The 24873-nt window shown below is 42.0% G+C and overlaps 1 protein-coding gene across 13 annotated transcripts in view; it reads left to right on the top strand.

Annotated features, from left to right (window-relative positions):
- The window catches only part of TEX11 (testis expressed 11), a 136903-nt gene extending 112612 nt beyond the window's left edge, over positions 1-24291 (top strand). For all 13 annotated transcript variants that reach the window (XM_085859400.1, XM_085859402.1, XM_085859401.1 and 10 more), the window contains 11 exons: positions 3613-3663; positions 9451-9491; positions 10308-10394; positions 10555-10625; positions 11565-11684; positions 11894-11972; positions 12223-12369; positions 12467-12578; positions 21821-21941; positions 22534-22701; positions 24120-24291. In XM_085859400.1, coding sequence (XP_085715526.1) covers positions 3613-3663; positions 9451-9491; positions 10308-10394; positions 10555-10625; positions 11565-11684; positions 11894-11972; positions 12223-12369; positions 12467-12578; positions 21821-21941; positions 22534-22701; positions 24120-24191 — 1069 coding nt within the window. In that variant the 3' untranslated portion in view covers positions 24192-24291. The remainder of the gene's footprint in view (positions 1-3612; positions 3664-9450; positions 9492-10307; positions 10395-10554; positions 10626-11564; positions 11685-11893; positions 11973-12222; positions 12370-12466; positions 12579-21820; positions 21942-22533; positions 22702-24119) is intronic.
- The last annotated feature ends 582 nt before the right edge of the window (positions 24292-24873 follow it).

Raw genomic sequence — 24873 nt, 5'->3', positions numbered from 1 at the left:
GGGTGTCATTTCCCTCGTCTCTGTTTGTGCTCCGACTGAGCCGAGTGATCTCACCGTGAAGGACACATTCTATGCCACACTCGAGTCTGTGGTAGATCAGTGCCCCAGGCGAGAGACACTTCTAGTCTTGGGCAATTTCAATGCATCAAATGGAACTGATAGGGATGGTTATGAGACGTGTGTTGGTCCCCATGGGTCTGGAACTGTGAACCTGAATAGCACTAAGTTCCTTGACTTTGCAAGAAGTCATGGACTTAGGGTGGCCGGTTCATGGTTTCAGTGCCCAGAAGCTCATCGCTGGACTTGGCATTCCAACGCTGGCGGTGTGGCAAAGGAGATTGACCATGTGCTCGTTTATGGTCGCTGGAGGATGATCCAGAACTGCAGGGTCTACTGGAGTGCTCAGTTCTTCAATACTGACCACCGGTTTGTTGTAGCAACTCTGAAGTTGCACCTTAAATCCAGGAGAATGGTATCATCCCATCCAAGGCTGGATGTTGGCAAGCTCAAGGATGAGAGGGTTACTCTGGAGTTTGCGAACAGGCGAAGTGGAGATTTGGGGGGTTTGGGTGCTTTGGGGGGTCCTGAAGAGTTGTGGAGTGCTTTCAAGACCACCGTCCTTGATGTTGCCAGTGGATGTCTTGGAACTCACCGGAGGGTGAAGAAGAATTTTGTCTCTCAAGGGACACTGGATACCGCTGCCTAGAGTCACAGGGCCAGGTTGAATTGCATAGCTGAGCTGTTCAGGGAGCTGAGGCGTAAAACTATGTGCACCAAGGGTGGACAAGGAGGCCTATGTGCGAGGAATCTGTGAGGGTAGATCACACCGCATCACCTGTGTCAAGTTATTCTCGTCCTGCTCACAGGGAAATTCGAGCATTGCGTTAGTTCAAGCCTGTCCCTGGGTGTACTGCAGTTAGAGCAGAGGGTGGTAGGCTCTTGACAGAGGAGTCCGAAATGAAGGCCCGATGGGCCGGTTACTTTGAGCGGTTGTACCAGGCTGATCCACCAGCTATCGAGTTAGACATCAGGGGTGTTACAATCCCTATTGCTGATCCTCCAATCAACTGTGGTCCACCTTCGTTTGTGGAAACGCAGGCTGCGATGAACCGGTTGAAATGGGGTAAAGCTCCAGGGATCTGTGGCATCCATGCTGAACTTCTCATGGCTGTGGAAATGCTGCACTCGTGTCGTTGCATGCAGTTCTATGCTCTGCCTGGAACACAGGCATCATCCCAACTGACTAGAAGATAGCCCGTGTTGTCCCTCTCTGGAAAGGAAAGGGTGATTGCCAAGACTGCAACAACGACCGAGGGGTGACGCTGCTCTCAGTGCCGGGCAAGGTCGTTGCTCGGATAATTCTTGATAGGGTTCGCCACCATCTGCTTGAGCACCAGCGTCCAGAGCAGTCAGGCTTTACACCAAAGAGGTCAACGATTGACCTGTTTTCTTGTTCTTCGGGTCCTCACCGAACGCAGACGAGAGTTTTGGCAGGGGCGGCTTGCAGCCTTTGTTGATCTATGTAAAGCATTTGATTGAGTGAATCGGAATGCCCTCTGGAGGATTCTTGGTCTTCGTGAGGTGCCACCAAAACTGATCGATCTGGTACTGAGAGTGCTGTGAGATGTGCTGGTGCCATCTCTGACTTATTTCCAGTTGTTACTGGAGTTTGTCAGGGGTGTGTACCGGCCCCCGCACTTTTCAGCACTTTTATGGACTGGATTCTGGGGAGGATGTCGGAGAGATCAAGCTGCGGTGCATCGTTTGGGAATGTCAAGATCTCTGACCTTGATTTCGCAGATGAGGCTGTCATCTTTGCGGAGACTTTAGATATCCTTTTTGAGGTCCTCGAGGTGCTGAATGAGGAGTCGGAGCCGCTGGGATTACGGGTTTCCTGGGTCATAAGTAATATCCAGGCTTTCCATGACATCTTGGATGCTGCTGTCCTGTCTGTACCCGTTTGTGGTGAGGATGTTGAGGTCGCGGAGAGATTCACTTACCTTGGCAGTGACATTCATGTCTCTGCTGGCTATGAGCTAGAGGTCAACAGATGTCTGGATCGGGACTGGGGAGTCATGGATTCACTGGATCATGGAGTGTGGCGCTGTCGGTACCTGTGCGGAAGGCGAAAGTTTGGAGTCTTCAGGTACTTGGTGCTTCCAGTCTTGCTCTATGGATGTAAGACTTGGACTCTGACCAAGAATCTGAGAAGGACACTTAATTCCTTTGGTACCAGGTCCCTTTGGAGAATCCTTGGCTGTCGCTGGTCGGACTTTGTGTCCAACGAGTGGTTGCTGGAAATGGTCCAACAACGGGCTGGAAAACAAGCATTTAAATCATAATCTTTCTGACGTGTGGGGTTGACTTGACTCCCCAGCCAATGGGCACGCGCCATTAATCGTCTGCCGGGCTGCGTCGGCCAATGAGTGTGCACCACGTATGGTTTGATGGTACCCGCGGTGATGTAATAAAAGCTTGCACACCTCATGTATTGTGTTTCATTCGTGGTTGTTCTGTGCTGCTTCTGTCTCGGGGCCCTAGTTGGTTGGTGGCTCACTGTTGTTCGTTGTTGGAGAATTCCTGGTGGTTTGGGTTCATGGTTCACGGCATGATTAGTAAGAAGCTGGTGCTTGGGGAATGTGGGGGTAACACTAGCACACAAGGTGTGATGAGGACAAGTTACACACCATTCCGCTGTGCACTGAGACAAGGAACAATACCGTTTGTACAAACGTGCCACATGGAACAGGTTTGTCTTTGTCTCGTCATCTCTACTGTCTGCCCCGTGTTCCCCCTGAGTGAAGGAGAATATGGCGTATGTGTTAAGGTGGTCATGGTACCGAGGACACGTTGTTTCAGTTATTTATTACGAGCAGGAGCATCCAGTGCTGCCCAGGGTGGAGTTGGGGGGGGGGGGGCATGGCGGTTATAGGAATACACGGCGCTGCCCGGCTGGAGACCTTTTTCCGGCAGTTTTGGGACGCGTTGAGTATTGAAAAGCTATGGAGTTGTTGGCCTCATGGTAGTTACCTTGTGCCTGTGGGCCAGCAGCAACACCGCCTCACCCTGCATCCCAACACACTTTTTCGTGGCCTTTGGTGGCCTCAAAAGCCAACGTGTGGTCACTTTAAAACCATGCCCAATTCTGACTGCACCCATATTTTAGGGCCGAGGTGTTACGGTTCAGCCATCAAAGAATAACATACAAACACACAAACACTGGAAAATATATATGATTTGATTGCAATCACTGCTGTGGGGCTATCTTTTTCTTCCTTCCCTTTTCTCCTTGTAATAAATTCCTGTTTTTATGAAACCTTGTATGGTCAACAGGAGCAGGCTCGACATAGCACTTAAGGGATTGGTTTATTAACCTGTTAAACAAGCATATTGGGTCAACGTGGACCGCCAATAAGCTTCGCTCAGTTATAATGTTTGGCTTTCTGCCCTGGTCATTGTGTTCTGAGTGATTCGCACCAAATTAACCCAGTGGACATGGAGATCTTTTCATCCCATACCCACTGGGAATGATGACGGTCATTAAAGATGCGCCACCTTAACATTAGTAATGATTGTCTCTAATCAAATGCTTCTTTCTTTATCTCCAAACAGTTGTTTACTGAGATTAAAGATGACCGAAGATGGCAAACTACAGGGCCAAAGGTATTTAACACAATAAAACTTGATCATTGCATCTTTAATAGGGTTCTCTAGAAATACAGAACTTTCAAAGTGATGTATGAATGCTGGCGAGGCCTTTTGCATATGCGCGATGCTGTTTTCAGTGACTTACTTCCGCTTGCCGGGGCACTTTAAACCTGCCTTGTTGTGTTCCTAGATGCAAATTGGACTCACAAAAACAAAGGAAATACGAGAAATATTTGTGGATGAGCGGTGTCTAGTTCCCATCATTTTCTTCTTTTACAAATGAGCGAACACACACACACACACACACACACACACACACACACACACACACACACACACACACACACACACACACACTTGTACAGTATTGGCTATTCCTGAAATATAATATAATTTACAAGATTGCTGTTCATCTCAAAACAGTGTTCCTTTAACAAAAGTAAGAACTTTAACCTGCAAACAAATGAATGGTTTTCTGACCGCTTGGATCCTCATCTGGGCACCGTTCTTCCTCAAGGTTTCAATCCTTTCAGCCCAGAACCTCTCCAAACAGCCGATCGACAACCTTGGTCACTGATCCACATCAGTAGATAACCTACATCAGTAGATCCACAACCTCAGTTGCGTCCATGCAGTCAGTCAACCCATCAATGCAACCTCACTAATCAGACTTTACTCACTCGAGGATTTAATGTATTAACACAAAGTTTGAACTCCCATCACACATTCTATTATATGATGATACATTAAATCACGCACATCTTCGCTTTAATATAACATGTCCACCAACAAACACGACCATCCCACTCATCTCTGGATCAAAGTGTTGTTCAAATCTTCAAACAGTTACTTATAAACCTTTTTCTTTTGTGGGCTTTCTTGTCTTCAAGCAACCACTGAAATGGGTTTAAATGGTTTATATATATATATATATATATATATATATATATATATATATATATATATATATATATATATATATATATATATATATATATATGGTATATATTTCACTTATTAGGGTACCCTGTGAGTACCGGGTACCCTATTGTTTTTCTTCTGTTTATTATTATTATGCATTATACATTATTATTATTATTCTTTTTCCGCCGGCATTTTGCACCCTTTTTCGCTTTAAATATGATTTTCTCTGGGACACTAAGTCCGATCGACACGAAATTTTCACCATAGTATGTATCTTTTTTTGATAGCACAATCACGTTATAATTATGACGTCATTGGTCACGTGGTGCGGGCGCCATCTTGAAAAAAACGATAAACTTTGGACCTCTGTAGCTCAGAAACCGTGCAATGGAAAAAATTTTCGCTTGATACATTTTACTAAGCTCCCTCTGGGGAACACGTGTGATTTTTGGTGACGTCATAGGTGAAGCAATATACCGGTGAAAATTCGTCAAGTAGAACGCCGCATCGGAAAAATCTGAAAAATTTTGAGTGTCATCTACACCTAAATTCATTGTCAAAAATGTTTTTCTTGACGTCATCGATGACGTAATTCAGCCGCCATCTTGTTTTTTAGTGTTTTTAAAAAAAATCTTCTCCAGAAGGGCTGGACAGATTGAGGCGAAACTGTACAGTTTCGCCAAGAGGTCCTCTTTCAAGTTTGTTAATTTCTTCTTGATTGGTCACATGGTTTGGCGGCCATCTTGAAAAAAACCCTAAAACCTACAAACATCTTCTTCTCCAGAAGCACTGGTCCGATGAAGGGGAGATTTCACAACTATATTCGGGACATGTATGCAATATAAGTTTGTTAATTTCGAATTGATAGGTCACATGCTTTGGCCGCCATGTTGGATTTAAGAAAATATTAAATAATGTTTTCTCTGGAATTCCTAAACCCATCGAAGCGAAAATTTGCAACTGCCTTCTTCCGTCAAGTCTGCATACAGGGCAAAAAACTTTTACCTCAGAAGTCACATGGTTTGGCGGCCATCTTGGATAGAAAAATAGACCTTATCCGATTTACACGAAACTTCACAAACTTGTTCGGGTCGACGATGGAAAGCAGAATTAAAATTTATGATTTCATAGGTCACCTGGTTCGGCAGCCATCTTGGATTGAAAATGAATAAATTTTAAATATCTTCTTCTCCAGAAGGGAAAGACAGATTAAGACGAAACTTTACACATATATTCCTCATGAGGTCCTTTCTCAAGTTTGTTAATCTCTTCTTGATTGGTTACATGCTTTGGCAGCCATCTTCAAAAAACCCGAAAACCTTCAAACATCTTCTCCAGAACAGCTGACTTGATCAGGGGGAAACTTCACACACCTATTGCACATGAGTAGGGAATACAAGTTTGCTAATTTCGAATTTATAGGTCACATGGTTTGGCAGCCATGTTGGATTTAAGAAAAATATTAAATAATGTTTTCTCTGGAACTGCTTAACCTATCGAAGCAAAAATTTGCAATTATCATCTAACATCGTGTATGCAGATGTGGTAAAAATTATGATGTCAAATGTCACATTGTTTGGCCGCCATCTTGGATTGAAAATGAATAAATTTAAAAAATCTTCTTCTCCAGAACAGCAAGACAGATTGAGACGAAACTTTACACATACATTCCGCATGAGGTGCTTTCTCAAGTTTGTTAATTTCTTCTTGATCGGTCACATGGTTTGGTGGCCATCTTGAATTTACCCTAAAACTTTCAAACTTCTTCTCCAGAACAGCTGATCTGATTAGGGGAAACTTCACACACCTATTACGCATGAGCACTGAATACAAGTTTGTTGATTTCTAATTGATAGGTCACATGGTTTGGCAGCCATGTTGGATTTAAGAATAATATTAAATAATGTTTTCTCTGGAACTGTCTAACCTGTCGAAGTGAAAATTTGCAATTATCTTCTACCATCGTGTATACACACGTGGTAAAAATTTTGATTTCACAAGTCATATGGTTTGGCCGCCATCTTGGATTGAAGGATAAATATTAATTAATGTTTACTCTGGAACTGCTGCTTCTATATATGCGAAACTTCACATTTATAATTTAGCCGACATGTGAAACAAAAGTTTAAAATTTCAACCTGATCGGTCATGCGGTTTGGCAGCCAGAATTATTTAATTAGTTGAATCTGGTAGCCAGTAATAACGAAATTGAACGCTTTGTGCTGCCCGGTTCGTAACTTGTCTGTTCCACGCCGTCTCGAAGCAGGCCTGTGTTTGTATCACTATTAAATAATGTTTTCTCTGGCACCACTTATCCTATCAATGCAAAACTTTGCAACTATGATTTAAGTCTCATGTTGTGTCAAAGGAGGATGGACTGGGTACCCGGTCATGACTGCCAGCAGTTATAAAGTGGCAGTTCTGGTTGTATTTGTATCACTTATTGTATCAGGCATTACGTGGCGGAGGTACTCGCGCTACCGAGTGCCCTTCTCGTTAAATATGGAATGTTTACAATTCCAATGACGTGTGTTACTCAACCATTCCTGTACGTCTATAGATTGCAGTTTCCTTATAGTTGAAGTTGCAGTTTCCTCCTAATTGCATTTCGTAAAGTTTACACAACCCTTGGTGGCTCTCTCTCTCTGTTGTTTGTTTCTGTAAGTTTACCTCACACTTCCTTCTGTTGTTGTATTTTCTCTATATTCATCATTTCCACCCCTTCGTTATCAAACATAATTTGATGATGTCATTGTCTTGTCTATGATTAGCATTAACACACACACACACACACACACACACACACACACACACACACACACACACACACACACACACACACACACACACACACACACACACACACACACACACACACACACACTTTTCCTTTTAGTAATAGATGCACAAATCTGGTATAATATATTTTGTGGCTCTGGAACCAAACAAACAAGATATTTACAGGTTGTGTCAATAAAAGGTTAACCGCTTCAAATGACGTTTGTACTTTTAGTCATTACCTTTATTGTTATTTTTGTTTTACAGGGGTGATCAATGATCTCTGGAGAAGCCATTCAAGCAAAGCCAAAGTATTCCACAGAAAAAATGACGTTTTCTTCAGAGCAGAGAGGAAACATTGTGAAGTGGTATTTTGAGACCAAATCAAAGGCTTCAGTCCAGACGAGGTTCTGTCCTGAATATGGAATGCCTCTCACAAACAAGCCAAACAAGCCAGCCATTTGGAAACTCATGAAAAAGTTCAAAAGTGAAGGGGAGATATTCAACATTAACAAGGGAACGTCCGGCCACCCAAGAAGTGTACGGTGTGAAGGAAACATGGAACAAGCTCGTGAGTCAGTCACGTGCAGTCCGAAGAAATCACATCGACATGATTGGCTGAACTGGGTTTCGCTCCCAGCAGTATCAGAAGAATAATGAAACAAGATTTAAACCTCTTTCCTTGCAACATCACTTCATCACATGAAACAAGAAGTTGTCACTTCACACAACAACATTTTCTGGGGAAGTCAACATCCAGATGAGGTTGAAGAGAAGTCGCTTAAGAGTCAGAAAGTCAATGCTTTTGTGGCTGTCAGCTACAGAGGTGTGTTTGGGCCATACTGGTTTGAAGACAAAAACAGAAGAATGGTCACCATCAATCAAGAACAATACCCTTCGATGGTCAACACATTTTATGAAGACTTGAAGCAATCGATGAGGACTGCAGCCCTCAGGCGATAGTGGTTCATGCAAGACGGTGCTACCCCACATACAGCCAACTAAACAATTGCCTTTCTGCATCAAATTCTGACTACAAGTTCTCAGTTTTCGTATGGAAAGTGAATGTTCTCCACACAGCCCCGACCTCAATCCACTGGATTGTTTTTTTCCTCTGGTGAGCTTGTAAGGATAACGTCTACAAGGAACACCCCAGATCTGAAACTGATCTGAAGGCAGCAGTTGAGGTTTATGTGCAGACAGTAACCATTAAAACTTGCAGAAATATTATTGAAAACTTCGCAACTCGTGTGAATGGATGTTATGTGTGTGTGTGTGTGTGTGTGTGTGTGTGTGTGTGTGTGTGTGTGTGTGTGTGTGTGTGTGTGTGTGTGTGTGTGTGTGTGTGTGTGTGTGTGTGTGTGTGTGTGTGTGTGTGTGTGTGTGTGTGTGTAGGGGGGGGGTTGCTCACATCGAACACAACTATAAACACATTCACACATAATGAGCTTCATTTCTCCATTATTTGTTTTTCATTTTCCGAGTTAATTTTTTGTTTTATTACCCAATGTTTTGGTCAATAAAATTTTGAAGTGGTTAACCTTTTATTTACACACCCTGTACAACAGCCCTCACAGCTCCCTGCCCCATACCCCCACTAACATGACTAATAGTAAATATTATCACTTTAAAAGTTGATTTTAAACTTACCCTATGCATTCACAAGCCCCAGATATGTTCTTCCCATCAGTATTCAGTAGCACCCAAACCAGATACAGTCCGGTGTCTCCCTCCATCAGTATTCAGAAACTCTTTCATTATACAGAAGCACGCTCCAGCTTTCTCTCTGGAACTTTCGAAGTATTTTTGGATTATTTTTGAAGCTCTTTGAGCCATGTTAGGTAACGATCCTTATTGTGCATGTACAATAGAAGATCACATGCCCCAAAGATCACTATTTCTAGGGATTTCTGCGCATGTCCGCTGAGCATTTTGTGGCGGGTTACGTAATTTCGAAAGTCCCGTATTGCTGCTGTAAAATGGTGAATAGTACTGAAATGTGTTGATTGGTTTAATATTAATTTAATAAAATACTGTAATGTTTTCCAATGCATATTCATTTAAAATGTGTTCATCCGTTTCATATTTTTGTTTTGGCAGTGAAATAGAAATTGAATTGTCTGTAGGATACTTAAAAACAGGTGAGGGATTCCTGTCTTATTCATGGAAATGTAGGATTATACACATATAAATGGCATTTACATACTGATAAGGAGACCGAAATGTCCTTTCTTGTGTACCGAAAGGAGAACCTACAGATAGTGTACTCACTCACCAATGTGTTGTCTACTGCTGGGTTCAAGTCCTGATCGAATAGAACCAAATTATAAACTGTCATCATGGTGCTTTGCATGCATGGCATAGCATCTAAGAGTGCACTGTCTTTTTGAAGTGGACTTTAAAGTGAAATGTCCTGTCTTAACATTTACTGGTGGATTTTAATGATGCTATGGTGTTTTAAAAAAAAATAGTTTGCCATAGACCATTTCCACAGTGTTGGTTTGCCTGGCAAGTCTTGAACATTTGGGGTTTTTTTGCTGAGAACCAATTCTGGATGAGTAGTCACTCTTAAAGAGTGCCTTGGAGTTTTGCCAGTGTGCTGACACATTGTGTGCCTGTGCTTTGGTGAAATTCCAATGTTCCTGCTCTGATTACTCTTATGAAGGAAAGGGCAAACCATTCAGTGGATCTGCCTTCAAATTTCTCCAGCAGCATGAGATTTGCTGAAGGCCCCATCAGCTGAGTCTTGTTCACAACACTGGACAAACTAAAGGTTCATTGCACTGCTCGTTCCAATGTACTATTGAAAAGAATGTATTCCACGCTTATCCTTAAGCAGGCCTTTGTTACCTTTGTGCTGTCGTGTACACCTTTACATGTCTTCTATATATTCATATTGTACATGTAGACCCATGCTATCTTGCAACAAAATTGTTTCTACCCACACGTGCTCACAGCATATGACATGCTCCAGACATCAATAGACTTGGGTGAGAATATTGGTGGTGATGAAGCGAATGATGTCATCTGGTTCAAGAAGATTGGTGAGTATTCAAACAAGTATGTTTCATAGATGTTTCCCAAATGTGGTAAATGGCCGGCGATTATTTAAGGTGTGTGTGTGTGTGTGTGTGTGTGTGTGTGTGTGTGTGTGTGTGTGTGTGTGTGTGTGTGTGTGTGTGTGTGTGTGTGTGTGTTTTCTAGCATGGAACCTTGCTTTGTGCTGTGAATTGTGGCCTCAACTCATGCAAACTTGCTTTGAGCTTTCTTTCAAGGTATTTCTTAAACCTCTCATTTGACATTTGACTCAGAGAGCATCTTGTTAACGACTGTATAGACAGGTTGATTTTCCTTTTTCTTGCATGTGTTATGGGTGTGAGATTTAAAGGAAATTGTGTCACACCAGGAATAACATCTCATGCTGGTTATTTAGACATTTACTGAAATTGATTGGTCTTAGGTAAGATAATAAGATGAGTTCCCTTACAATGATCTTTGACACAAGAAGAGGCCATCAGGCCCAAATAAGCCTGTGCAAAGGTTGCCAACCCATGGTTTTATATTGGTTTTATTGTTTTTAAATGCTCAATGTCAAGCAAGAAAACAGCACGTACCATTTCTATCGTCTTTGGAATATAACTTGGCAAGGGTTCGAACCACCAACATCCCACACTCTGAGTGTACGCTCTAACTATGACACTACCAATTCTGATATCAAGATGTCTAAATATAATTAATCAGAAGAACCTGGATATATATATATATATATATATATATATATATATATATATATATATATATATATATATATATATATATATATATATATATATATATATATATCAAGAAACACAATTTAATTATTCATCATCAATTAGTTTTTCCCAGAAGCCTGGTGTTGGCTTTGTGGTTAGGGTGGTGGCTTGGGATCCCAGGCTCCTGAGTTCAAGCCCCGTTGGCTGCTGAATTAACACCAGGGGGTTGACTCAGCCTGTCATCCATCTGAGGTCGGCGAAATGAGTACCAGTGTACTGGTCCTGGTGTATTCCCCGGTAAGAATAGGTGTACCATATCCCTGTGTGTCGTAAGAGACAACCAGGGTTGGCGTCAGGAAGGGCATCCCAGCCATAAAACATTGCCTCAAGAAAAAGCCCAACCCCTGCACAGCAGGGAAAAATGGCTGTAAAAACGGTCATTTTTTTTTTATTAATTAGTTTTCCCAGGCATTAAAGAAAAAAGATCTGGCGTCACTGCTTTCTGAGAAGACCTGTCTGGTGATGATGATGGCATGCTGCCTGCAACAGGCTCGGAAAGTTTACATGATTGGAGAACAGGTAGGGAGAAACATTTTCTTCACAGAGTGATTTTGTTTTTTGTAGCGGCAGTGATTTTCCTTTGTGTGCTGTCTCATCTTCAGCTGTCAGATTTGTAGATGATTCACGCTTTCATTGTGAGCTGCCATTGGGAAACGAATGACTAAGACAATGAGCGAGTAGAGTAACTTGCAATGCCCAGGAAAAAGGAAATTTATTGGTATCATCAGGTACCACATCTGCAAAAAGTGCTGGAGTTGGTGGCGACTTATAAAGAGGTGAATGCCAGGCTTGGAACAATCAACAAAGGTATGCCATTGATGACAGGTCGTGTGTGGGATTTCAATTATGGAAAGATTGCCTCACTGATCCTTCCAAATGTTCATCCATGTGCCCCTCAAGCTCATCCTTGCTTTGTCTTTGTAAGTTAAACTCACTTGTTTATTTTTCAATGACTCGTATAATAGTGACATATGTGGCTTGTACACAAAATACGTTTACTTTAAGATTTATGTCATGAAAATAACCATCTTGGATGTAAATTATATGCAACTACCAGAAACACAGCATGATCCCTCCCATGCCATCGTCCTGCTGTACGAGTTTGAAGTGCGGCTTAAACTACCAGCCTGTTGTCCGGATGGAACTCTACAAGACATCTGTGAACTGCGTGGTCTGGAGCCCGCGATGTTAGAGACTGCTGCTGGTGAGTCCTCCCTCGAGTAGAAAATGATCCTCTTCAGATGACATTCCCAACTGAAATTGGCTCCGGGTACGTGTGCTTGTGTGTGATACCTCTGCAGCCCTTGCCTCCGAAGGTCCAACCAACCATCCCGAGCTTGCCAAGAAGGCTCTCTCCCAAGCCTTGTCACTGTACCTCAAGAAGGCTACCTTATCAGATTTCAAACGCTGCAGGTTTGGAGATAAGTGTAATCTCGAGTAATCTCTCACGTGCACACGAATGTGGTTTGTGTGGTTCTTTAGCAACAGTATTTTTTGTTCCACAATTTTTTTTCTTGGATGTTTAATCCTTCTAGTTTTGCCTTTGTTTTGGCTGTGATTAAACCAACATAAGCATGGGCCTTAAACTTGTACAGTGGCTGTTATGAGCAGTTATAATTTAGAATTAATCTTGAAATTACCCAATGGATCTCTAATTAAAACTATGTGCAGTTTCACGTTATTCATCTTCTGACCAAATGGCCTGTTTTTCTTAGGAGTAATTTATTTTAGTTCAGTTTTATTATCACTTTGCAGCTTCTGCTGAATTGTATGACAATTTACATATTTATAATTCCTTCAACATTTCATATCAATATAAGTAATGTGAATAATAACATATTTGTTTTGACTTATATTTCCGTATGCAACACAAGGCTGCAGGGTAGCATAATTGGCTGTGCCACTGATGCAATGCCCTCTGTAGGTTAGGGGAGGAATTTATAACTTTTTCAGGGTGCCGGCGATAGCTCGCCTATTCTTCGTGAAGGACACTGTAGGATCTTTAACGTCCACCAACTAATACTGGCAGAGGGGACTCCCGTTTAATGTCCATTTGAAGGATGGTACACACATTGATGAAATACCCTGCCTGTGAAACACTGGGATGACAGTTTATAGCTGGATCGGGATTCAAGCCCAGACTGGACAGCTTAGAGGTGAGTGTACATACTTACAGGCCACCCTGCCAGCCCCCTGCATTTGTTTAGAAATTGAAATGGATCGTTGGCTCCTTTTTTGTCAACAATCTACAAAGTAATGCAGAACAAAGTTTTTGTATTAGTAAAAGTTATTAACTCATAATAATTCCTATATCCCAGCGCAAGGAAGAATGAGGGTTCAACAAGAAGGAAAAATAAATGTGGATTCTGTCATCTAGATAAGAGCAGCAAGCAATAGGAGAAGGATGCAGCGCAGATGGGGATTTACCTTAATGGATTTAAAGAATTGCTATTTCTCTGCAAACTGTGGATGGGAGGGAATAAAAGAATGGAGAAGATAGGTTGGTTTGAGGTTATTCTGTTGCAATTTGTGCTTGTTCCTTGATGCAAAAATCTGCCTGAACATGTTAATGAACCAAAGTAATCCTTCCTTTCATTTGTCTTGCTATCTCTTAAAATTACAAACACACAGTTGAGCCATAATCGTCTTGCTGCTTTCACCACATGTTCTGCTTTTTCTGCTATCATCTGGGTAAAGCATGAGCCAAGCTTCCTTCCTTGGGTGGACAGCACTGATTTGCCCTGTCGTCCTTTCAACCCCAGCTCTACTGGCATTCTGGCCTGTGGAACGGCAACATCTCGATAAACATCCAGTGCTCTTGTGGCCACGTATAAATCTTTAGGATTACGGCATTCTTGGGGATGACAAAAATAATTTGGGGGTGATGTTTCAACTGTGTGGGGAAGAGGAAAATTGACCCACATATTCGCGGTTTTCGCACCGATTTTAAAGTTTTTTTTTCACGAGCATAGCACAGTTCTTATGCATATCTTCCGTGAGCCATGCACAAAACAGCTGGGTATATGCACAGTGCAATACTGTACGTATGCAAAAAACATCGTTTCCATGAGTCACAAACATGACCTGCTTCCTGCATGTGTATTGTAGCTTTGCGGGATAAACATAGTTTCATGGGAGGTCTCACCATGTGCACTTTAAATATATGGTACTGTATTGTAGCTTCATTGCATAAACATAGTTTCACGTGATGTCTTACCAGTGTAACACATATCAAGGTGTGTGTGTGTGTGTGTGTGTGTGTGTGTGTGTGTGTGTGTGTGTGTGTGTGTGTGTGTGTGTGTGTGTGTGTGTGTGTGTGTGTGTGTGTGTGTGTGTGTGTGTGTGTGTGTGTTGTGACCACATTGGTCACCACATCTATTATTATCAGCTGCCAAATACAGCATCACCCGTAAAAATCCCCCGCAAACAATGGGCAGACTACTCACCGCATCTTGGATCGCCATTATTCTTGTCCCGGTGCTCTGACCTGTGTTTTGCCTCTCACTGCATTCATTCTTCGAAAATGGCTCCCAAGGATCGAAAATGATACTCAGAAGGGTATGCTTCTAAGCAGACCACTGATACGGGAGAAGGCGAAGCTCCTGCATGACCATCTCTCTAACGCGGGTGGTGCAAGAACGAGTGCGGCGGATACAAGCAGCACCTCCAGCCCGTTTACAGTGAACAGGGGATGGTTGCACTGCTTCAATCAAGACATGATATAATTTGTGCAACATCAAGCTTGTGAGGGAGCGTGGCTCCGCGGACCACGACGAGACCAAGGCATTCTCTGCATAACTCGCGAGCCTCATTGAAGAAAAGGGGTACCTGCCGTAGCAGGTCTTTAATGCTGATGAGGCCGGCTTGTTTTGGAAAAAGATGCCGACCAGAACGTTCATCTCGCAGCACGAGAGCAAAGCAGCCGGCTTCAAGGCCACAAAGGACTGGGTATCCCTTTTCCTCTGCACAAACACCGAAGGGGACTTCATGGTAAAACTCATGATGCTTATAGCTGGGTCAGGATTCAAGCCCTACGGTTCCCTGAACCCATGTGCGCTGAATGGTCATGCAGAAACGAACCTTGCAGATTAGCGATCAGCTTTGGGTGTCGAGCGAGTGAGCCCCGCGGGAATGATCATGCAGTATGGTTCTCACCATGTCTCTAGCCAAACTATAAGAAGGAATTAGGTGGAGGGAGGGACGACCTTCATGTGCAATGGCCAAGGGAAGCACACTGTGCTGTGTTGGCTCTTCGTGAGCACAACCGATCAGCCAGCTGAGTGAAGCTGTACACCAGGTCAGTGGTCACCGTGTGCTCAGTGCAAAAGCTCATGAGACCATCGCTGCCTGTCTCCCACTGTGCCCAGCACTTCGCCGTTCCAAAGCTCCGTACGCTGCTGGAGCTGGATCTCTGGGTCACCTCCAAGATCACCACCGAGTCACATCTGCTTCTCCTTCATTTGATCTTTCCTTCCTTCTGTCTTTCCATCCTTCTCCTGATCGCTCCTCACCTCACCTTTTAATGGCATACTCACAAGGTCAATCTCAAAGTAGGGTGACACTCTGTCTGAATCCAAAGATGGACTACAGTTTAACCATGGGTTGAGAGTGTCGGTTTCCATAACAAAACTTTCACCCAATTCGTTCACACATTGCAATGCCCCTGTTGACCAAAGCACTCAGCCCCAACACCAGTCATCTTCAAAGCTCTGTTGACAATCCGTTTTCATATCACGATGCCAATGATGCATGCCGATGTGTATGCATGAATCATTTGACCCACAGTACATCTCATTTAATTAATTAACTGAAACTCGAGTTGCCTTTGCTCCGAATTATCAGAATCATGTCTTTAACACAAAACTTAAAGAGCAGGTTTTGGGTCGCTGATGACTTCGCCTGATTCGAAGGTTGTAATCACATTAATCATCGTTGGGCAATTATTTTCTTCCATTTCAAACTCAAAATATGCAAAAATTAACTTTTCAGTCAAAACTTTTGTCAGTGATCAAAAAACAGACCGGAATTTACCAAAGATGCTGTGACATCACGTTCTCTGAAAACTTCGTGAACATTCAGAAACAGCATGTGAACAATGGCGAGATGCGAATCAGAGTGATTTCAGCGGCGATGAAATTGAGTGTTTTCATTCCGATATTGCCAAGGACGAGTCGGAGGATGATGGGAATTTATACTACGGAGTTTCTGGCCCTGAGCCATATAAATTTGAGCCACTTGCAAGTGCCAGAAAACGGCCTATTTCGTGTATAAGTGAAAGGACTGACTGCCCGGCAGTTCACACAGTGTGAACTGCCGGGCAGTCAGCCCTGCCACTTGTACATGAAATAGCCGTTGTGAATAACACTGACAGACTCCACCAGACAGATTGGTTTGTAGATTTCCATTTTCTTGTTCGATGCATAAAATAATGTAAAGTTTGATTTGTCTGTGACTTGATATAATAATTTTTAACCCTCGAGTCACTCAAGAGTCAGAAATAGAATGAATCAATAATGGACCCAAATATATTATACACCGTAGCCTTGGCATTGAAGTCTTTCTGACAGCTGAGCTTGACCCCAGCGAAAGTGAACAGTTAGAACAAACCCCAACTTTCAAGAGACTGCTGTGGCATATAAATACCAAAACATGTTTAGCCTCATTGGGAAAATATTCTACCAAATTTAGAAAAACATGCTCGAATGAGCTAAGATCCTTGTCCTCTTAACGATGACGTCATAAAAACGAATATGACATCATTGTGATGTATCAGGTTTGCGATAAATTATCTGTGCTAATGCCCGGCTTGATTCCCGCAAACAAAATTCAAACAGCTTGCCGAGTTTCGGAGATAATGATATAGGCGATTTCCATTAGCGGCAATATTATGATGTCAACTTTTTTTTCTAGGAAGAATTTCCAAAATCGGAGATGGTTACTGCCTGCACGTGGGCTTTCTGCATATACATGGCAAGTTTCACGAAGATCCGATGAAAAGTCTGGGTTGTGAAACAAAAAATATCAAAAAATAGGAATGACGTCATAAAAATTGATATGACGTCATAGTGATGTATCTCAGAAGAGTATGTTGTACCTCGATTTCCAGTAATAGTAAAAATAGGAATGACGTCAACAGCTTGATGTATCTCAGAAAAAAAATAAAAATGGCAAGAAGGAAACCAAAATATGTGCAGTAATTCATCTCTGCTAATGCCCTGTTCGATTCCTGCAAACAGAATTCAAAAAGCTTGCCTAGTTTCGGAGATAATTTTTTAGACGATTTCCATTAGCGGAGATATTTTGACGTCATAAGTTTTTTTTTTTTTTGTTTGTTTTTTTTCCTAGGAGGAATTTTCAAAATCGGAGATCGTTACTGTCTGCGCAGGGTATTTTTACATATATATGCCAAGTTTCAGGAAGTTTTGATGAAAACTGTAGGCTGTGAAACAAAAAAGTCCACAAGAACAACAACATGAGTAAGACTTGGAGATCCTCCACGAGGATCTAAAAAGTGGAAAATTGATCAATTTTTTACAATTGAAATGAAATAGCCCAATTTGCTGATGCTGTTAAAAAAGTAATGTAATCAACAATAAGTTGATTTGTGGAGAAATTTTTTCATGCTTGTGTTTTTCAGAAAGTTTATTCATGTTTTTTCCATGTACTCTTTAAGAATACATTACAAGGTTTTTCTCACTTAAACTCAACAATTGATTCTGTGACAGAGCAGTATCTGGAGAACTTGTCAACCAACAACTCGTATTCACAGAGTGGTGATCAGATGTGTTTATGCCTTCATAATCCTCGGCTGTGAAATGGTCACCACAAATGACAAGTCTATCCAAAGGGTCCTCTTTACCCGTTTTCTTTGGGGGAAAATTCGCCCGTTTTGTTTGTACAAATCTTATCCAGTGCCGGCGAATGTTTGATTCCTTCAGGAATCGGTAGGAGCGATTACCCATTTTCGAGGCATTTTCGCAAAACATGAGGACACACGTACGAGGCATGATGTACAAATATCCAAATAACTTTGTTCTACAATAATTCAAAATTAAAAAAGGATAATATAGACAGTTGCCAGCTCAAAAAAGCGAAAGAACGGCCCGCTGAACTGGACACTTCTTCAATGAGCGAGTGAGCGTCCGCTTTGTTTTGGAGAACGTGACGTCAACGTCCATATATGGCACGCGGCTGTTTTTTTCAACGGCCTCGAGAAATAACTTCGGAGTTAAATTTCATTAATTTTCCAAATAGTTAGGCAACCACAATAGTTTGCATCGAACTATTTAATGCACATATAATCATATTGATAAATTTTCAGAACATGTTTGGTGACCCGCAACCTGCTGTTTAACATTTCCAATCATATAGGATTTATTAATTGGTAACAATATTTAATGTAGATTCAGTTTGGAGAAATAATGTCGCATGGGTCAAAACGGTCATTCCCAAGGTGGTGAGGACTGAGGGACACGTGTAACTCTTACCACCATTTCTCTTTTATCCCCATACTTTTTTGAAAAAAAGGGGGCGATAATGGAATCGACTCTGTCTGTCTGTTCGTCACATGATCTCCTCCTAAATAGTTGTGCAGAAATTCACCAAATATGGTACTTGTGATCACCACATGGCAAGAAGGTGTGAAAGCAGTATAATTTTTGCACTGTGGTGGGGTCAAACGTGGAATACCAAAAAATGCAATTACGGGCACATGTTTAAACGTTATTAAATGAAACTTTTTAGATGCATTCAACATGGGGGATGCAGGAAATATGTAACGATTTTTTTTTAATATAAACCCCTTCCTCCTCCCCCTCCCCCTCCCCCACTGCCCCCTGTGCATGCCCCACGGGGTGGGGACTTGAGTCACGAGTCAAAACGGGAAAAAAAAGTTTAACTCTAAATTTGATATTGGATCATTCCTCGTGGAACTTTTTGCAATCCTTCAACCTTGTTTTAGATGGGAAGTGTGGGGATTTGTGATGGTACGCCATCGACTTCGCTCTAGTTATCATTGCTTTGGTATATCCCATATTCAGTTCCGTCAAACTAGTTAGTCATAAACCTGTTAGCCAACACTGCATGGAGGCATGCTTAATCAATAGCTTATCACCTTGGGGAATTTGTATGCCATTCATCTTGGCTGAGCTAAACTTCCTTTTTTGTTTGCATTGTCTCGGCTCATGGAAGAGTAAGGTGACAGAGGGTAGAAGTCAATGTATTGTGAGACTTAGCTCTGTTTTTCCTCTTGTGCTCTCTCTTATGTGACGTTTAATTTCTCATGTGGCCTTTACTTGAGATGACATCTAACATGGTTGGAGGCATATGCATTTGCGTTGAATTCTATTTTCTAGTTTTGTTTGCAATGCCTAGGCTCATGTAGGAGTAAAGTGACAGAGGGAAGAAGCAATGTATTTATGGTGGGGCATTAGGATAACACTCGGGGCACAATAAGGGGATGAACAAACACATGAGAGCACAATAAGGGGTTGGGGGGTGGGGGGGAGAGAAAAGGGAAGGAAACCAAGTCATCTAGAAATAGAGTAGATATGGAGAGGAAGGGAGGGTTAATGAAGATATAAAAGATCATAGGGGATTTGGGTAGCCTGGTGTTGGCTGAGTGGTTAGGGTGGCGGCTTGGGATCCCAGGGTCCTGAGTTCAAGCCCCGTTGGCTGCTGAATTAACACCAGGGGGTTGACTCAGCCTGTCATCCATCTGAGGTCGGCGAAATGAGTGCCAGTGTACTGGTCCCGGTGTATGCCCCGGTTAGAATAGGTGTACCATATCCCTGTGTGTCGTAAGAGGCGACCAGGGTTGGCGTCAGGAAGGGCATCCGGCCATAAAAAAAACATTGCCTCAAGAAAAAGCCCAACCCCTGCACAGCAGGGAAAAATGGCTGTAAAAACGGGGTTTTTTTATTTTTTTATAGGGGATTTGGGTGATGTCTGAGGTGATGGTGCACTGTCAGCTTTGAAATCCTGCAAATAATAGTTGAAGTGGACACACTGAGGGAGGATGGTCTGCAAGTGTTATAAAAGAAGAGCAAAGGAGTGGAAGGAAGTGAGCAGTAAATTTGGATTTTGACAGTTTCACAAGGAGAGGGTTGCCAGATGAATGTGTGTAACTTGGAAATATTAGGGAGGGACAGAGGGATGAAACAGCCGAGGGAGCAAGACCTGAAGAGAGGCAGTGTAAAATGGAGGCCAACAACTTGTCTTTGATGAGAGTCAGCAGTAGACCTTGTGCTTTGGCTTTCTGTGAGATACTATTGCTGTTGAGAGCTTTGTATTCCACAGCATCTGGAGACCAATGTGAAGTCAGGACATAATCAAGTACAGGGAGAGCAGTAGTTTATTTAATGGCGATTAAAAGACTTTTTGGCTGTGAGTAGTTCATATTTACAATCAAAGGATTTGGCATGATGGAGGGTACGTAGTCTGTGTCTGGCTTTGGAGGCCAACTTTAAATCTAATCCTTTCCAGGTATGGAGCGAGGAAAGCCGATGCTCCCGGCCTGTTTTTGTGATGTGAATTTGTACGGTAGCATGTGGAGTCTTCTGCAAAGAGGAAAAAAAAGAGAGGTTTTTTTCCAGAGTATGGAAAGGTCATTAATATGCACCCGGAGCAGAAACTGGGTCCAGGATGCTACCTCAGAGCACTACTCCAGCCTTTATTGGGAGAGGGAATGAGAGGCTCATCACAGGTAAGAGTTAAACACTGACTGCATGAGGGGAGGAAGTCAGCAATTCAGGAAAGGTGGCTTTGTATTCCACAGGCAGAAAACTTTGCAAGCAGAGTGGGTATTTCACTGTGGTGAAAACCCATGATGTGTCCAGAGACATAGCCCTGACATTTTGCTTGACATTCAGGATCTCCATCCTTTATTGACAGAGAAGCAGCCACGTCCATAAAAGATAGTCGGCTGTGATGATGAATTCCATGACTTTGCCGATTATGGAAGTCTGAACCAGCCTGCGATTGAGAAGATCTGCTTTTACACCCGTTTTGTGTATTTGAACAATATTGGCTGTTTTCCCAAGTTGACAGTAGGTGATTTAAAAATGGACAGGTTGAAGAAAGCAGACATAGGAGAGGCAAAAGCAGAACTGCAGGATTTGAGAACACAGACACTGATGTCATCTGGGCCTGTTGCCAAGGCTAATCTCCTGAAAAGTTAATGGAGGTGAGCAAAAGCGAGGGAGGGAGATGAATGGTTAACGAATAATGTTTACACAGAAGTGTAATAACACTGTTGGGTCCAGGCACACACTTGGAAGTAACACAAAAGCACAAAATATATGCACGAGTTTGACACAGAAACAAACACACAGGAAGAGGAACGTTGCAGGTAACAACCTATAACATTTGGACAAAACAAATCTGGAATCGTGGGCTGAGCTCAGTTCCTTCTCTGAGCAGAAGAAAAGAATTGTGTTTGCATGTGGAGGTTGCCAGGAGACAAAACTTTTCACCTTATTAATTGTGCTGTCTCACACATACAAGCATCACCCTTAGTCATATGAACTACATCAACTTACGAACTACCTATCTGCTTGATAAACATTCTTCATACCTCTTATGTGGAGTACCAGTTGACCAGATACGTAAGACATGATGTATCAGTAATAAAATTGGTACTTGTGTGGGTGTATCAGTGCAGTATTGCAGCACCTGGTCGAGCTGTGTTTGCCCAATAGTGCATCACTGACCAACCCACACCTCACTGACCAGGCCTGGCTGCACTATCAGGACATTCTGCTCTTGCTGTCTGAACAGGTGCTTCATTCTCTACCCCACAATTTGTACCATAAATTTATTGCCACCTAAAGTGGGGGGGGGGGGTGGAGGAAGGAAATGTAAGTGTATGTGAGAAGGCGGAACTTTAAAATATTTTGATATATGAAGAAATAGACAATGTAGATGTAATACATATGTGAGTGGGGGGGGGTGGCGTGTGTGTGTGTGTGTGTGTGTGTGTGTGTGTGTGTGTGTGTGTGTGTGTGTGTGTGTGTGTGTGTGTGTGTGTGTGTGTGTGTGTGTGTGTGTGTGTGTGTGTGTGTGTGTGTGTGTGTGTGTGTGTGTGACAGAGAGTGTGTGTAGTGGAGGGTTGAATTGTAAAAAATAAAATTGGAAGGGAAAGAGTTTTGATTAAATGTAGTCTGTAAGGAAGTGTGTGCATTTACTTTACATGTACTGTAGATTTTTAGATCCCAGGCCTAAAATAGAACTTGTTATATTGTTTTATGATCCATGGTAATTCATGTAACGTTTAAAAGTTGGTGCTTTTCACAATGTGCAGGGGATATCAGTTCATCATATTTGCATTGATAACCACATTATTTAAATTCTCACCTCTTTTGTACTCCAGCCTAATGCCTTTCTTGAGCCTACTGTACTGTGGTTCCTGACCCGGGCCTGGAACTGTGGAGTGGCACTGGCTGCTGGCCACTGCTGGGATGATGCAGAGCGCTGGTGCAGCTTGGCCATGCAGCTTGGGCCATATCTTTCATCCCTTTGTCAACTCTACCAGACAAAGGTCAAGCTTTTGCCTTAGTGTGGGGAAATTTATGGTCCCTTTGCAAAAATTATCATACTAAAATATGCCAATTCTCTTTATGTATGTAGGAACCTTGTATAACTGAAAAAGGTTTGGCCGATCATCACATTTTGTATATGCGCTGGGGATATTTGTGAGCCAGTCATGAGCACAATTATAATTGGTGCCTTACCCTGTGAGTGTGCGGGAAATGACCCCAGAAAAGGGAAATGTAATGTCTGTGTATTAGTCCAGCTGAAATTTGAATATAAATGGGGTGGGGGGAAGGGAGGAGGAGGAGGAGGAGGAGGCGGAGGAGGAGTAGGTGTGCAACCACAATTTTTTGAAAGAAGGGAGAGTAGGGAGTGCAACCATCCACACAGCATTGTACAAAATATTTCATTGACACCATAATTCACTCTCTGAAAGAGTGGTTATTTGCTTGTTTAAATTAAATAAATAAAAATTCTAGAATTTCTAATTCCCAAGGGAGAGGTAAACGTGAATCGAGACTTTATTACTTTTCTATTCACTATTACATGTCATTGAAATGCAAACTAGAGCGAAGTCGATGTGCGCAATCACAAATTCTCCCCACTTCCCACTTTAAGCAAAGTTTAAAGATGGCAAAAACTTCCATCAAGAATGACCCAATATCAAGGAATTACAAGGAAATTTTTGCACAGGTGGAGGTCATTCAGCCAATCATGCCTGCGCCACACCAACACCAGATTTTAATAAATCCGTCAATGTCAAATTATAGTTTGAAAAAATATTCTCTTTTGACCCCATGACCCGAAGTCCCCATCGCCAGGGGCATGAATCGGGGGTCCAATCCAACAAGATCTCATACATATTTCATGCAACCCCCAATGCTGATTGCATATACAAAGTTTTATGAAATTATGTTTTAAAATGTGGTATTTTACTGCCCATGGGGCTATGTCCAAAATGATACTGCTCTCGCACCTTCTTGCCATGTGGTGATCATAACTACAAAGTTTGGTGAATTTCTGCACAACTGTTTATCAGGAGATAGCGTGACTGATGGACAGACAGACAGATGGACGGATGGAGCCAATTACAATATTTACAACCTGTTTCAATTTTTTTTTAAAGTGTGGGGATGACAAAAGCATGAGCAGACATAATAAGACTTCATAACAAGAAATTTTGAAAATGTAATGCATTTTGATATTTTTCTACATGTTCTCAAGCTCTTTGAGTGGCTTGCACAAATAACACGTTGAACAAAGGACATAAGGAGACTCCAACATCATTTTGCATGAATTATAAGGAGAGTAATAGACAGAGGACAAATCAACACAATGAATGAGATTCTAACCATGGGAATGTGCTGAAGTGGTGACACCAAACCTTATGACAGAGCGTATTTGCTTCTTTTTTGCCTCCTCCAGCTCACTTCCTTGCACGATCAGATTATGAAAAAGATGGACGAGATGGGAAGGCATCAAAAGCATGATTTGTAGAAATGAGCACACCTCCACAAGTCGTCAAATCGAGCTGTCTTAAGTTCTTTGTCATAGAGTTGTAGGACAGGAGATACATATATATATATATATATATATATATATATATATATATATATGTATGTATATATGTATGTATATATATATATATATATATATATATATATATATATATATATATATATATATATATATATATATATATATATATATGTTCTTTCTCCAGTTAATTTGTTAATATTGTTTGTATTCCTAATCTGTTACTATTCTGCTGTTTGCTGAAGTTTGATATCAAGCAATTTGCAATGTGGAATAAATATTGAAACTTCTAATCTATTTATAATGGAGCAAGTGTATGTGTGTATGTATGCTTGTATGTCCGCTCTTCATCCATTGGTTGTTTATATGGCGCAACGTGACAACATACGAGCACAACTTACAAACGACCTCACCACTGCTAATTACGCCAATCTCCTCATGAACATTGGAGATGGTAACTACCCTGTTGAAAATAAACCGGCCACCATCACTTTACCAGAAGGGATCCACCAGCACGAAACTCCATCCAAATTAATCGAGGAAATCTATGTCGGATTAACAGGACGTGCTCCAAACGACAACAACTGGTTGTTAGAACGAGTGATACTCGCACCTCTAAATGAAACTATGGATGCTGTCAACT

The sequence above is a fragment of the Eptatretus burgeri genome, chromosome 16 (genome assembly GCF_056783735.1).
Source record: "Eptatretus burgeri isolate ZD-2024b chromosome 16, Ebu_testis_v1, whole genome shotgun sequence".
In the NCBI taxonomy this organism is placed as follows: domain Eukaryota; kingdom Metazoa; phylum Chordata; class Myxini; order Myxiniformes; family Myxinidae; genus Eptatretus; species Eptatretus burgeri.
This window is presented reverse-complemented; position numbering and strand designations above follow the sequence as displayed.